The 13,893-nt window shown below is 36.3% G+C and overlaps 1 protein-coding gene across 1 annotated transcript in view; it reads right to left on the bottom strand.

Moving 5' to 3' along the window:
* Positions 1–1,905: 1,905 nt before the first annotated feature.
* Positions 1,906–13,893, bottom strand: part of KCNJ3 (potassium inwardly rectifying channel subfamily J member 3) — a 126,300-nt gene continuing 114,312 nt past the window's right edge. The window contains exon 3 of the mRNA XM_032223285.1: positions 1,906–2,495. Within this exon, the coding sequence (XP_032079176.1) occupies positions 1,906–2,495 (590 nt within the window). The remainder of the gene's footprint in view (positions 2,496–13,893) is intronic.

Consider the following 13,893-nt stretch of genomic DNA (forward strand, 5'->3'; position numbering starts at 1 on the left):
TGGATGGCTCTACATATAATATGTAATAGCTGGAAATAACCTTGTAAAACAAGGTACTGGCTGTAGATGTGCCTCCAGCCAAGAATCTCTAAGTCGTTTGGCTATTTATAACATAGAGTTATCATAATCTCTTCCTGATTGTTTAATATCATTTTGGTTGATTCAGTGGCATGTAGAAGCAAGAACGAGTAGCGTAATAATGCAACGACAGAAGAACTGCCTGCTCTGAGTTACAACTATGTCCCCTTTAACTGATTTGTGCCTTTTATCAGTGATCTGTCTTCCTATTTTGCAAGGGAAGTGCAACCTTGGGCTGCAAATGTACATTTTAATCCTTTTCATACATCCGTTGGAAGCAGTCCATAGACTTTATCGAAGGGCACTAAAGCTGCTTGGTCTATTTCTGATAATGCATAGTAGGTACCGTTATAATTTGTCTTTATTTGCCTTCGTGCAGCTAAGGCGGACTTACACAAGACTGCATCGATGATTAGGCTGTTTGTACTGTGGAGAAAAAAAAATCTTTTCATTAATGAAGCTGCAGACCCTAACAAATGTTATTGTCATAAAATAATCTGCAAGTTACTTTCCAATAATCAGGAACCTTAGACTAACTATTGAGATAACTACTCCCAAGCTCCTTGATTTCTAAGAAGTTATGAATAGCTCAGAGCCTATCTCTGCTCAGATTTCCAAAAAGCGCTTCACAAGGGATTATGCATCTTTCACAGTAAGCTTTTGAGGCCCTGGGTTATCTGAACCTAACTTTACTGTAGGATGAATATGGATATAAATAATTAATATGAAGAAAGAAATTTACTTAAATGTATGAAGTATCAGAGTAAGCCATCAGTATAATAAATCAAGAAAATATTTCCATGTTGAACTTTATTTCATACTTATTTTTTAATGAAAATGAAACAAGCATGTATCACAACAAAATTCTTGATTTTATGACCTCTGCCTAAAATAGAACTCTGCCTGCCATGTATTTTGCCTGCTTCTAACCAGAATTGACTTTTATGTAAAGAAAAGATAGAGTATTCATATAGCAAAATAAACTGGGGAAAGTGTTAAAGCAAGAGAAAAAAAAGCTTAAGGCTTAAAAGTTTTGGTGTTCAAAATTCTTAATAGTAATAGCCTTATCTGAACAAAGAAAACATGCACTGTAACTGTCTGAAGAAAACATCACAATTTACATCAGGAGAAAAAAAATGGGCATGATTAAGCCAACATACACATTTAACTGTATTGACTGGAAAGTAATTAAATATGTATTTAAAGATTAACCAAAGATCTGATTCAGTTTCTTATCTATGTATAGCCTTCCCCTGCATATTTCCTTACTCTCATGAGACATGCTGCTGTTACTGAGTGGGAGTGGGAGATGTTTCAGCAGAAAACTCCCCATCTTTTTTGAAGGAAATGGAGGATGCAATGGGCACATGCTCATGCCTGAAATGTTCATCTTTTGCTGGATTTTGTGCCTTTATAAATTATAATCTGCCCTGTTAGTAGCTCATATTTGTTTGTACTTATTAATCAAAGCTTAAGAAATATAGGAGAATTAACACTCCATTTACATTTTTCCCAGAATATACAGTATAAATATAAGAAGAACCATGCCAGAAAACTATATGCAAAATTTGCACACTATTATTGCATGCTTGTGATGATACTACATGCCAAATAGTATTAGCTTATTAGCTTTCAAATTGATCCTAAGCTGAACTTCAGATCTTTTATTGTAGATTTCATCAGTCCTTAAAAAGGGAAGAGTATTATCCCAGAGTACGTGTAGCTGTAAAGAAACCCAGTCACCAAATATTATTTAAATGCATTTGCTTTTCTGCCCCCAATTAGATACAATGGCAATTCAAGTAATGCCTAAAAAGTTTGTTCCTGTTATGTAAATCGATCGGAATTCATTTTTCTCAGCTTTCGGGGAAGGTTTCCCTCCATTCTGCCTCCTCCTTCTCCGGATAACTTTTGAAGTTTTGGTGGCAAGTCTGCCATAGATTGGCTCATAGGGTCTGATAACATTTTTGTGGTCTTAGATATCAGTTTCTCTTCTGAGTTTCCAGGGACAGAACTTATTCGCTGAAGTTTCATAGGAAGATCCCCCATGCTATAGGCTTTTTCTGAAGTAGTAGAACTCATTCTTAACAGTTTTTTAGGAAAGTCTTCCCTTCCAGTCATTTTCTGTAGTTTGGAGGGTATCTTTGTACCAATGTCATCAAGGCCATCTAGACATTCTATAGAATTATTCCTTTCTTTACTGTTCCCTACAGCTGGTGCTATCAAAGGGGAGGACATAAGCAGCATTTCTTCCTGTTCTTTCACACTGTAGGGTGGAGTAGGAACTTCAAAGGTTGCATGGAACTGGGAGTAGTCTACTTTGAAAAATCCTTCTTCTAAGGAAATGACAGGAAAAAAACGATGACCCCAGAGAACCTCATCTTCTGTGTATGATGTTCTGGCTTGACAAGTCATTCCTGCAGTCAAAGAGCAAACACAAAATTAGCGAATGAGTTGGAAATAACATTATCTACACATAAAACACATTTGGTTTGATTTCCAGCTCTCTGGGCATAATTTCCAATAATATCAATGGAATGTGTGGGTGCCCATATACATGTAACACATGACAATTGTTTCTTCTGAGAATTTTTGCCAAATTGTTCTATAACAATTGTAAGTTAGGGACATTCAACTCCATTTCTGTAAGGCTGCCCTCTTGTTTCACTGCATATGTGCAATATTTGGAATTGTTATAAAATTTACTTTAGTTAAAAGACAAAACAAAAACCATGCTGAAAATACATTGAAAAAAATTACATGAATCCTTAGATAAAAACTATAAACCAGGAGGAAGCAAAAGACAGTCTCTTCTAAAGGAACTGGGTACTGCAATTGGAGTTACATGACTGATATTCTGTGAATTCATAGATAGATTAGGCATCTGGATGGGTGAATAGATAATCCATTGAAAGTTCAGTTTATTAATCCAATTTAAATGTAGCTAGTTAAAATCTATAACTGGTACCATAACTAAGTCAGATCTCATTTGACCACATCATCTTTGGTTGACACTTATTTTCAGGAAGAATACTATTCTACCCTAAACATATTGAAACTGTATTCTATATGCACTTCCTGACTAAATAATCTCTATTTTATCTGGCTTAAATTTCAATGCATTATGTCTCATCTAGTTCTAGATACTAGAAAATCTCAGATACTTCACAATAGCAATAGCATTTAGACTTATATACTGCTTCACAGTGCTTTAAAGCCCTCTCTAAGCAGTTTACAGAGTCAGCATATTATCCCCAACAATCTGGGTCCTCATTTTACCCACCTTGGAAGGATGGAAGGCTGAGTCAACCCTGAGCTGATGAGAATTGAACTGCCGAACTGCAACCAGCAGTCAGCAGATGTACCTTGCAATACTGCATTCTAACCATGGCTCCATGGCTCAATACAACAGGATTTAATACATTATAATTCTTAACTTACTAAAGTACTTTAAACTGTCTCTTGAAACTTACATCTAGAGAGCCAATCTGCCTCTCCCACCCATCCAATTTAAACCTTACATCAATCTAGCCACCATGCATTTGATAAATGAGCTGCAACTCACAAAAGTTTATGACTTAATAATATTTGTCAGCTGGAGGTGGTGCCATTTTCATTCTGCTTTTTGCCTCCATAGATTAACTTGGCTCCGATCATACAATATCAAATGCTGATCTAGAATATTAGCAACTTCCCTAGTAATTAGAAGAAAAAGGAAGAGCAGCCAGTTATCTGCATATTGATGTCCAAGTATTCCAAGGCTTTTCATGGTCTCTCCCAGTAGTTCCATGGGCTACTACTCAACAGGGCATAAAACTGGCTTCTAAGGAATAACATCAGTCCCCCAGCATACTTCATTTGAAAGGGACTAACCCATACTTGATGCCAAATTAAAATGAATTATTAATAAAATGATTATCTTGAAATTAAAAAATGCTTAATACGAACAGGGAAATACTAGTAATACTATCTCTTAGAGTTAATGACTACTGCTACTATTCATATGATGGAGAAGATGCCTACCAAGCAAGTTTCTAATGACATTATCCTTTCAATGAATTCCAGTATTATTAGATTTCATGACTGACTGATTTCTATATTAGGAAGTGTTTGATGAGAAACATGTTATACTTTCATACATTACTGGAGCTTAAATTACACTCTTTAAAAAGCAAGAGTTGCTGTATTCTGCCATAAGGGAGAAAATGTAAAATGCATATTGCCAGCTGAAGACTCTTGCAAACTTTCAAGATTTCGAAGTTCCTGAGGATGCAAGATGGTTAGAAAGGGATGGGGAAAACAGAAGGAATACAGCTGATCTTAGAGCCATGTCTAATTAGATAACATCATATAGAATGAGAATTTGCAAATGGGGTCTTCAGTTTGTCTTACTGCTGATCAGTTATCACATCAAGGAACAAAGTATATTTTAAGAGCAATCAAAAGCATTTCAAGAGTATCAATTTTTCATGTCATTTTCATTTCAGAACAAATAACTGACAGAACAAGAACCAAAATTCCTACTATTTTGATCAATCAATAAGAAATCTGACCCAATTCTGGGTTGTATCAGAACAAGAGTGTCTCTTTGGCTTGTGTTTGTCTCTCAATACAAGCACCACAAAAATCAACTATATTAAAAAGGATACACTGCATGTTTGTCATCAGAAGCTTCTAGTGGGATATACAACTGGATATAAGCAATTTATCATGATGCTTGTATTTTAACAATAAAGTCAAAGTCATCTCTGAAGTCAATATTCCCAAAACTGTGACACATCACTGTTATTGATGACAAAAAATAGTTCATTAAGTTTGATGCTACAATTTGTGATACAGTGGTTTAAAAAATAGGCTTATCTTTTTTTATCTCTTACCTTCCAGGCTGCAGTCATACCAATTACATTTGTTCAGGCAAAATATGCATTGCTTAAATAGGTAATGTAGAAGAGAGGGGATTATACATTACAAAAGACCAATCTTCTTACATCTTTATGCAAATTTAAAATAAGCTTCCCATTCCTTTCAAATTCAGGTGAGTTTATTAACAAATCCATATCTTTCCTTTTTAACTAGCTGTTGTGTTGTTATTCATAGAAATAAATGCTTCAGAGACAGGGAAGATATATCTTTCTGCCTCAAGCAGGATCTTCTTGGCGAAAGCAGAGATGCTTACTTAAGCATGTTGCAGAAAGAGAATTTCCCTCTGTCCCTTCCACTCCATGTGAAAGCGCTTTTGTTCTTTTGAAAACTGCAAGCAGTTCTTTGGGAAAAGGTAAGGCAAGAAGCTAAGAACTGAGTCTAAGACAGTGTTTTTCAACCACTGTGCCGCGGCACACTAGTGTGCCGTGACATAGTGTAAGGTGTGCCGTGGGAAAATTACTTTATATATAGTCAATATAGGCACAGAGTTAAAATTTGTTAACATTTTCTAATGGTGGTATGCCTCGTGATTTTTTTCATGAAAAAAGTGTGCCTTTGCACAAAAAAGGTTGAAAAACACTGGTCTAAGGAACAGCATTCCTGGACTTCGGAGAAAAAGAGGTTTTCTGTTTATTAATGCTGGAAAAAAGTCCTAGAGTCTTATGGGGTTTTCCCCCCTTTCTCTTGGAGATCATTGTAAAATACTAATCTGCCTTCCGTTGAGGACCTATATACTGCACTAGTCAAAAAGAGGGCTGTGAAATTATTTATAAACCCCTCACATCCTGGACATAAATTGTTTCAATTTCTACCCTTAAAACGACGCTATAGAGCACTGCACACCAGGACAACTAGACACAAGAACATTTTTTTCTCCAAACGCCATCACTGTGCTAAACAAATAATTCCCTCAACATGTCAAACTATTTACTAAGTCTGCATTACTATTACTATTAATCTTCTCATTGTTTCTATCACCCATCTCCTCCCACTTATGATTGTATGATTGTAACTTGGTTGCTTGTATCCTTATGATTTATATTGTTTCCTAGTATGATTTGATTGCATATTTGTACTTAATGACTATCATTAAGTGTTGTACCTTATGATTTGTGATGAATGTATCTTTTCTTTTACAGCATGTACACTGAGAGCATATGCACCAAAGACAAATTCCTTGGGTGTCCAATCACACTTGGCCAATAAAGAATTCTGTTCTGTTCTGTTCTGTTCTATTCTATTCGTCATTCGATGTACTTTATATTATTTTGCTTCTACCGGGGAAAGGTTTTGTGTGATTAAAAAAAAGTTTAACATTAAAATGGAACTTTACATTGATCTTTTCCTGTTTTTAAAAAAATAAAATTTGATTATTAATATTCTGTAAAATTGTTCTATCTTCTGAAAAAGGGAGGGGAAAAAATGAACTGATTTCCCTAGCCATATGCCTCAATACTGTATGGTCAGAAAATGATCATTTAATTTTTCAGTAAATAACAGAAAGGATGGGTCAGGCACAAGGAAGAAGGAAACAAGCAATGGCAGCAAAATGCAGGAACCCACAAGATTTAAGGCTAACCTCAACTCAGATGTGGTACGACACCATCCCACTGCGTATTTGACATTTATCAGTGGAACAGGCTAAGTGCTGCAAAGTAACAGCAGACATTTTCCTAATATGAGTAAATAGTCAACTACAGGGTTATATAAATCTACAGTAGGGTTGCCTTCAGTGTAGGGAAAGTTGATGTTGTTTGCAAAGCAAATAATGCAACACTCGGATAGCAATAAGGGATGCAGATAGAGAAGGGGAATTGAATTTGCTGGCAGATTTTGATTTATCAAAAAAAGAGAAAGAAACAGAAGGGAAAAAAGAAGAAAAGAACCAGTCCTGAAGGAAAAGACATTGTGAGATAGGAGAGTCCAAAGGATACAAAAACCTTAAAATGTGGCGGGTCCTTGGTGCTCTTTGAGCTTGGTTGTTTTCTTGCAGATGTTTCATTATCTAATTAGGGAACATCTTCAACAGATGTTGCACCAGAGACCGCACAGTTCAACCCTGGGCTACAAATATTCTATCAAAAATTAAAATGTTATAAATGTAGTATGTTCTATATTCTATTAATTCTGTAAAGTTCACTTTAATAGCATGTGATCACATGAAATATATGTATTCATGCTCCTTCAACTGAGGATTTGAGATATGCTAATATACCTGTAATAATCACTGTCTTTAGTTATTTATGAAAGTAATAAAAGTAGGTTATACATAAGCAAACAAAATATTGCATTATGTTGTAACTGTTGTTTTTAATACTCCCTCCCCCTGCTGTAAACCTTTGGAATCTGATTAAGCTGGAAGGTATAAAAGTACTGTGATATAAATAAAATTAAATTAAATTAAAAATAAAATAAATAAAACAAAATAGCTAATCTCCTGCTTCCATTCCTCCTAATACTGAAATCATCATTCTGATCTTCTATGTTTTAATATTCCTTCAAAGTGACATCCTCCATCAATTTCACCTCTTATGTTTGAACATTGTTTTCTGGCAGTGTTAAAATGGAAATGTGAGCTTTTAACGCTTCTTACTTTTTCCCTGTTTTCCTACTTTTTAGCTGACTATCTGCTTTGCATGGCAGTGAATCTTCTAAATGTTGATTGCTGAATTGCCAGATATATTGTTCAAACTATCTCACTTATTTTCCATCAGTCATACATTGTCACTGCTAGTTTGATTACTGCCAAACAAGAAGGAACGGAGCCAGTTCGATATTTTGCTTGGTAATTCTTTGGTAATATTTAAAATGTATACCATAATTCCCTGATGGCAAACCTATGGCACGCATGCCACAGGTAGCACGCAGAGTCCTCTCCGCGGACATGCCAACCGTCACCCCAGTCTAGCTCCACCGTGCATGTGCGCGCACCTCCCACCAGCCAGCAGGGTTTTGGGTCTCTGCTGCTCATGCATGGGGGAGGTGGGGTGCATGTGTGGGAGACACTTGCATTGCATTCACGCCTGTTTTTGTTCCCCCTTCCACTCCCCATTTTGGATCTGGAAGGCCTGCACCAACCTGAAAGCCAAAATGTGCCACGTGAGCCCCCCCCTACACCCTGTTTTTGACCTGCGAGGACTCCTGCACAAACCTAAAAGCCAAAACGCTCCCCCCCCCCCAATCCCATTTTGGCCCTGGAAAGCTTCCGGCACCAACCTGGAAGGCAAAATGGGCCACAGGGGGCGCTTGGATTGCATTTTGGGGTTTCACACTCACGCACACTTTGGGCACTCAGCACCAAAAAAGTTAGCCATCACTGTCACAACTATTCTCCCCATTTCAGTGAAAAATGAAACCTGAAACCAAAAAAATGTAAACTTTAATCTCAATTCATATATTTAACTTGAAAACATTTTCCATTTAATCACTGTTTGCTTTATTCATATTTGAGTGAAGAAAAGTCACACCAAAGTGAAGATGTACTTAACTGCCAATGTCCCTAACAATTGGGCAGGATTTCCTTATAGTATGAGCTAGTTGAACAGCCCTTTTGGAAAGTGGCAAACTGTTTTTGTCTAAATTGGCCTTAGTGGTAATGTAGCCAAGGGCTATATAACATTATATATTTTTATATAACAATCTGCAGAGATTCCAGTATCTACTATGAAATTGCATTCATCAGTGGAACATTTTTTTTCCATCTCCAACTCTATTCCTGCTAATTTGTTATAGATTAGGGGACTCTGAAAATCACTTATCAAGGGCTATATACGTATATCTGGGAAAGTTGTGACAGAGAATACAAAGGAAAGTTGCAAGAATATTTCCTTGCATAATGAATCTAATATATAAAGAGAATCATTACTTATATATTTCAAAATGTGTCATAACTGAATGTGATATAATTATACAATGTCATGCAGATATCCTCACTGTTCCTGAGTTTATACTTTTGCATTCACATTATGAATGATGTCAGTGGTAAGAAAGTAATAGCAATCAACAAATTAAGAGATTTAAGATTAATTTTATTTAGAGCTGTTTATTCAGCGTGGGATATTAATCACATGCCAAGATAAGCCATAAAAATAAAGCCAAATGTACATTTCAATTCTTTCTCAGTGCAGATTGGTGAATGAAAAGGATAACATGCTGGTAAAGATAATAAAACTTCCAGGTTTCCTTGAAAGAATAATTGGTTCTTAACAAACTTTGCTTAGGAGACCATAAATTTCCCTTTGACATCAATTTGAGAGAAAATCAGCCATGATAAATGCAAGATACTTTTAAAGAGGTTGGTGATGAATATGCAAAAACCTTAATTTAACATTATCACACAAAGAGGCTTATTCATTGTTTCTTTTCATCTCAAGTGATCTACATTACCTACCTAAAACATGGTAGCTGTATGCCATTTCTTAATCAAAAACATATTTTTGTTATATATATATATATATATATATATATATATATATATATATATATATATATATATATATATATATATATATATATATAACATATATATATAACATATATATATAACATATATATATATATATATATATATATATATATATATATATATATATATATATATATATATATATAACATATATATACATACAATTTCGTAGGATGATTTTATTTACTCTAGAATATCACCAAAAAAGGCAGGAATAATCTCAGTTCTGAGTAGGAAGCCTGAGCCACAGGAGGGAGCTGGAAGTGATAGGAAATATTAAATGAGCTGCTTGCCAATTAAAAGGTTTGAGAGGAAAAATCTGCCTGGCTAGAATAAGAGAATCATTTAAGCAAAATTCTCGTAAACAAATCACTTAATATGGTTCTACTTTGTTACATCTAATTAAAAAATGACATTTATTTCACAATGCTTTAGGCAACAATTAAGTGCCATCTTCAGACCAGGAGCATATTGTCATAGCTAGAAAATATACTGCTTTTTATGCTAACATATTTTCTCACTGTGTTTGGAACATGAAAGAAGTGTAGTGTTGCAATCACAAGCAGACCATTTATAATGGCATTTCTTGGCAATTTTTTCCCTTGCAGAATTGTTGGAGCAATATTTGCATTTTGTTTGTTTATGGCACCGACACGTCATTATGCATGATATATTTTCTTCCTAATCTATCCTTTAAGAATACGAGGTTTGTAACCAAACATGATATTAATGTCTTATTCTCTGTTTTGTTGCCCTTAATTAGGAAGTCAACTTTTCTAAACTTCTTTAACACAATTGTCAATTCCTGTACTGAAATCATACAAATAGAAGAGCTTCAGGATTTTTTTAAAAATTAAATTCTAATCACTTTTAAGTTACTATAGCTATCCAATGAGAAGACTATTATTGGTGGGCTGCTGGGGCTTCGCAGAGATTCAGGAGAACCTCTAGCTAAGATTCTGTGCAGTTCAGAGAACCCCCAAATCCCACTCCTGGCTGGTGCCACCCACTGGGCGCCACCCACTGGGCCCCGCCCACTGGGCCCCACCCCTCCCAGGAGTCCCCACGTGGCCCGTTTTGGATACAGGTAAGTGCAGGGCATGCGCAGAGGCTTGGGGAGTGTGAACAATGGACCTACAGGAAGTTGAGGAAGGCCCTCTGGACCCAACCCGTTTCCGGCCTCCAGAGGGCCTCCGAAGCCTGGGGAGACCGTTTTTGTCCTCTGGAGGCTCCAGGAAACCATTTAGAGCCTGGGAAGGGCAAAAATGCCCCTCTCCCCATGGTGCAGGAGACTGACTAGGCCATGCCCATGCCCACCCAGCAATCGGGCAGAGAACCTCTTGCTAAAATTTTTGAAGCCCATCCCTGCTTCCATCTATAAATTTTGGGGGTTATATTATATTTGCTGATAAAGTACAAGTGGCTTCTGACTGAGTTGATGCAAAAGCGTGGATACTTCTGAAGGTTAGTCTGAAGATTAGCTGCTATCAGGCAGGGGCTAACAAATTTAATCTTTTCTAATACCTAAACAAGGCTTCTCTTTATTTTCCTTCTAGTTGCTTCTTCCATTGCCTCCTCTCTTTCCAGTTTGCTTGGACCCCCAAATTTATTTTTCCTGAGTATATACAACAAAGTAGTAGTAGTAGTAGTAGTAGTAGTAGTAGTAATAGTAGTAGTAGTAATAATAATAATAATAATAATAATAATAATAATAACAACAACAACAATAACAACAACTCCGCCATTGCCGGTCCCAAGCCCGGATGAGAAAGGAGGAGGGTTGGGGTCAGGTTGGCATCTGGTCCCATAAAAACAAACCTGCCAACCCATACAATATGGTGAAAAAAACGAATAAGAATTCCATACGGCATCGGTCGTCGCGCGGGTTAACAAGGGCCGTGGCGGATGTTGGGGTCCCTGGACATCCGTCGACAAGTGGGCTACAAGTGGACCAACCAACAAAATGACAAAAATATAGTGCAGATGAAAACTGTGCCATAATGGCCTGTTACTACAACTCAGAGCCAGAAAAAAGAGGCTATTTAAAGCGAATGTATGAATTATGGAAACAACAATATCCAGATTCAAATGTTAGTGCACAACGACTAGCAGATCAAAGGCGATTTATTATACGGAATAAAGTGTTTAGTGAAGTTGAACTAGAGGAAATTCAGGCAAATTGCAAAACCAAAAAAACAATATCACAAGCGGAAATAACTGATATTCAAGACACAACTAAAGACATTATAGTAGAACTCCCAGAAGAAGCTCTCGGGGAGGAAATAACACCACCACCACTAGAACCAGTTATCACTGAACCAACTGATGAACTAACTCAAAAACAAAAAGAATTAAAGGATAAGATCATGGAGCATTTTTTGCTTAATGAGGAAAGGCAACGTTTACCATCACTAACAACTGTGCCTAAGAAAATTTTGACCCCTATCATGAAAATGGTTAATGCAGTGTTTTCAACAATTGAATCGGGATCCATCTTGGAAACGAACCAGTTAATGTACAGCGCAGCTATAATAGTCACTAATGAATTAGGCATTAAAATCAAAGTACCTAGTCACACAACAGAAAAAGCATCAAAGCCAAAGTGGAAAATCCGATTAGAACAAAAAGTCAAAAAATTAAGGGCAGATGCTAGTAACTTAAAGAACATGCATGAGCAACGGCTTAAAAACAACAAAACCATAGATCGGCTAATCAGAAGATATAGATTGGATACAAGAAACATCAATGAAGCTGTAGAGATTGTAAAACAGCGGATAACAGCAACAGCTAGAAAAATTGAAAGATATGAGGCACGAATCATCCAATATAAACAAAATCAGCAATTTCGATTAAACCAACGGCGTTTTTATCAAAGTCTTAATGTGAATGGTGACACCAAAAGTGAAAAACCAGAAAAGCAGGCCACAGTTGAATTCTGGAAAGAATTGTGGGAAAATGCAAAGGACTACAATAAGGAAGCAAAGTGGATACATGACTTTGAGAAAAGCATTGGCAACAAACAAATGCAAGTATTAGAAATAACAACTGAGATGGTCAAAAATCGAGTAAAAAAGGTAAAGAATTGGACATCACCTGGAAAGGACCAATTACATGGTTTCTGGCTCAAATATCTGACCAGTTTACATGCAATATTGGCCAGGCAACTGAATGAAATTTTACAAAAGGGCCAAATTGATGAATGGTTGACAACTGGAAAAACATGCTTGATTCAGAAAGATGCAACTAAAGGAACAACACCTGAAAACTACAGACCAATAACATGCTTGCCAACAACCTTCAAATTACTCACAGGCATTATTGCAGATAACATGATGGATTATTTGGAAACAAACAACATCTTGCCAGTAGAGCAAAAAGGCAACAAAAGAAGGAGCAGGGGCACAAAAGATCAGCTTCTAATTGATAAAATGATATTAGAAAATTGTAAGAACAGAAAAACGAACTTGAATATGGTCTGGGTTGATTACAAAAAGGCATTTGACTCACTGCCACATAGTTGGATCATAAAATGCTTAGAAACAACTGGCATTAGCAAAAATATTACATCCTTTACTGAAAAGGCGATGAAACAATGGAGAACTGAGTTGGCAGTAGGGAATGAGATCTACGGAATCGTTAATATCAAGCGAGGAATTTTCCAGGGTGATTCACTTTCACTTCTTCTCTTCATCATCGCAATGATCCCACTATCAGTAATCTTTAAAAAAAAATGAAATTAGGCTACCAAACAGCCAAAAAAGCTGAAAAAATTTCGCATTCACTATATATGGATGATTTGAAACTCTATGGAAAGTCAGAAATAGAAATCCAATCATTGACAAACACAGTCCGAGTATTCAGCACTGATATTTCAATGCAGTTTGGCATGGAAAAATGCGCCACTGTATCCATAAAAAGAGGCAAAATTACTGCATGTGAGGGAATTGAAATACCCAATGGCCAACTAATTAAATGCAATGAAAACGAAGCCTACAAATATTTAGGCATTCTGCAGTTGGATAACATCAAGCATGGAAAAGTAAAAACTACTGTCAGGCGAGAGTACACCAACAGAGTTAGGAAAATTTTGAAATCGAAATTGAATGGTGGAAATACAATCAAGGCCATAAATACCTGGGCAATACCAGTTATAAGATACACAGCTGGTATAGTTAACTGGACACAAGCTGATTTGGACCTTTTGGACCGAAAAACCAGGAAACTAATGACAATGCACTACAGTTTACATCCACGTGGTGATACTGATAGACTGTACCTGCCCCGAAAATCAGGTGGCAGAGGATTATTACAAGTGAAGCAAACAGTTGAAGAAGAAAAACATGCACTGGCTGATTATTTAAAAGAAAGTCAAGCACATCTATTAATCGAAGTAAAGAACAAAAATCTACTGAAGGCCCAACAGACGA

This window comes from Thamnophis elegans, chromosome 1, assembly GCF_009769535.1.
Source record: "Thamnophis elegans isolate rThaEle1 chromosome 1, rThaEle1.pri, whole genome shotgun sequence".
Lineage (NCBI taxonomy): Eukaryota > Metazoa > Chordata > Lepidosauria > Squamata > Colubridae > Thamnophis > Thamnophis elegans.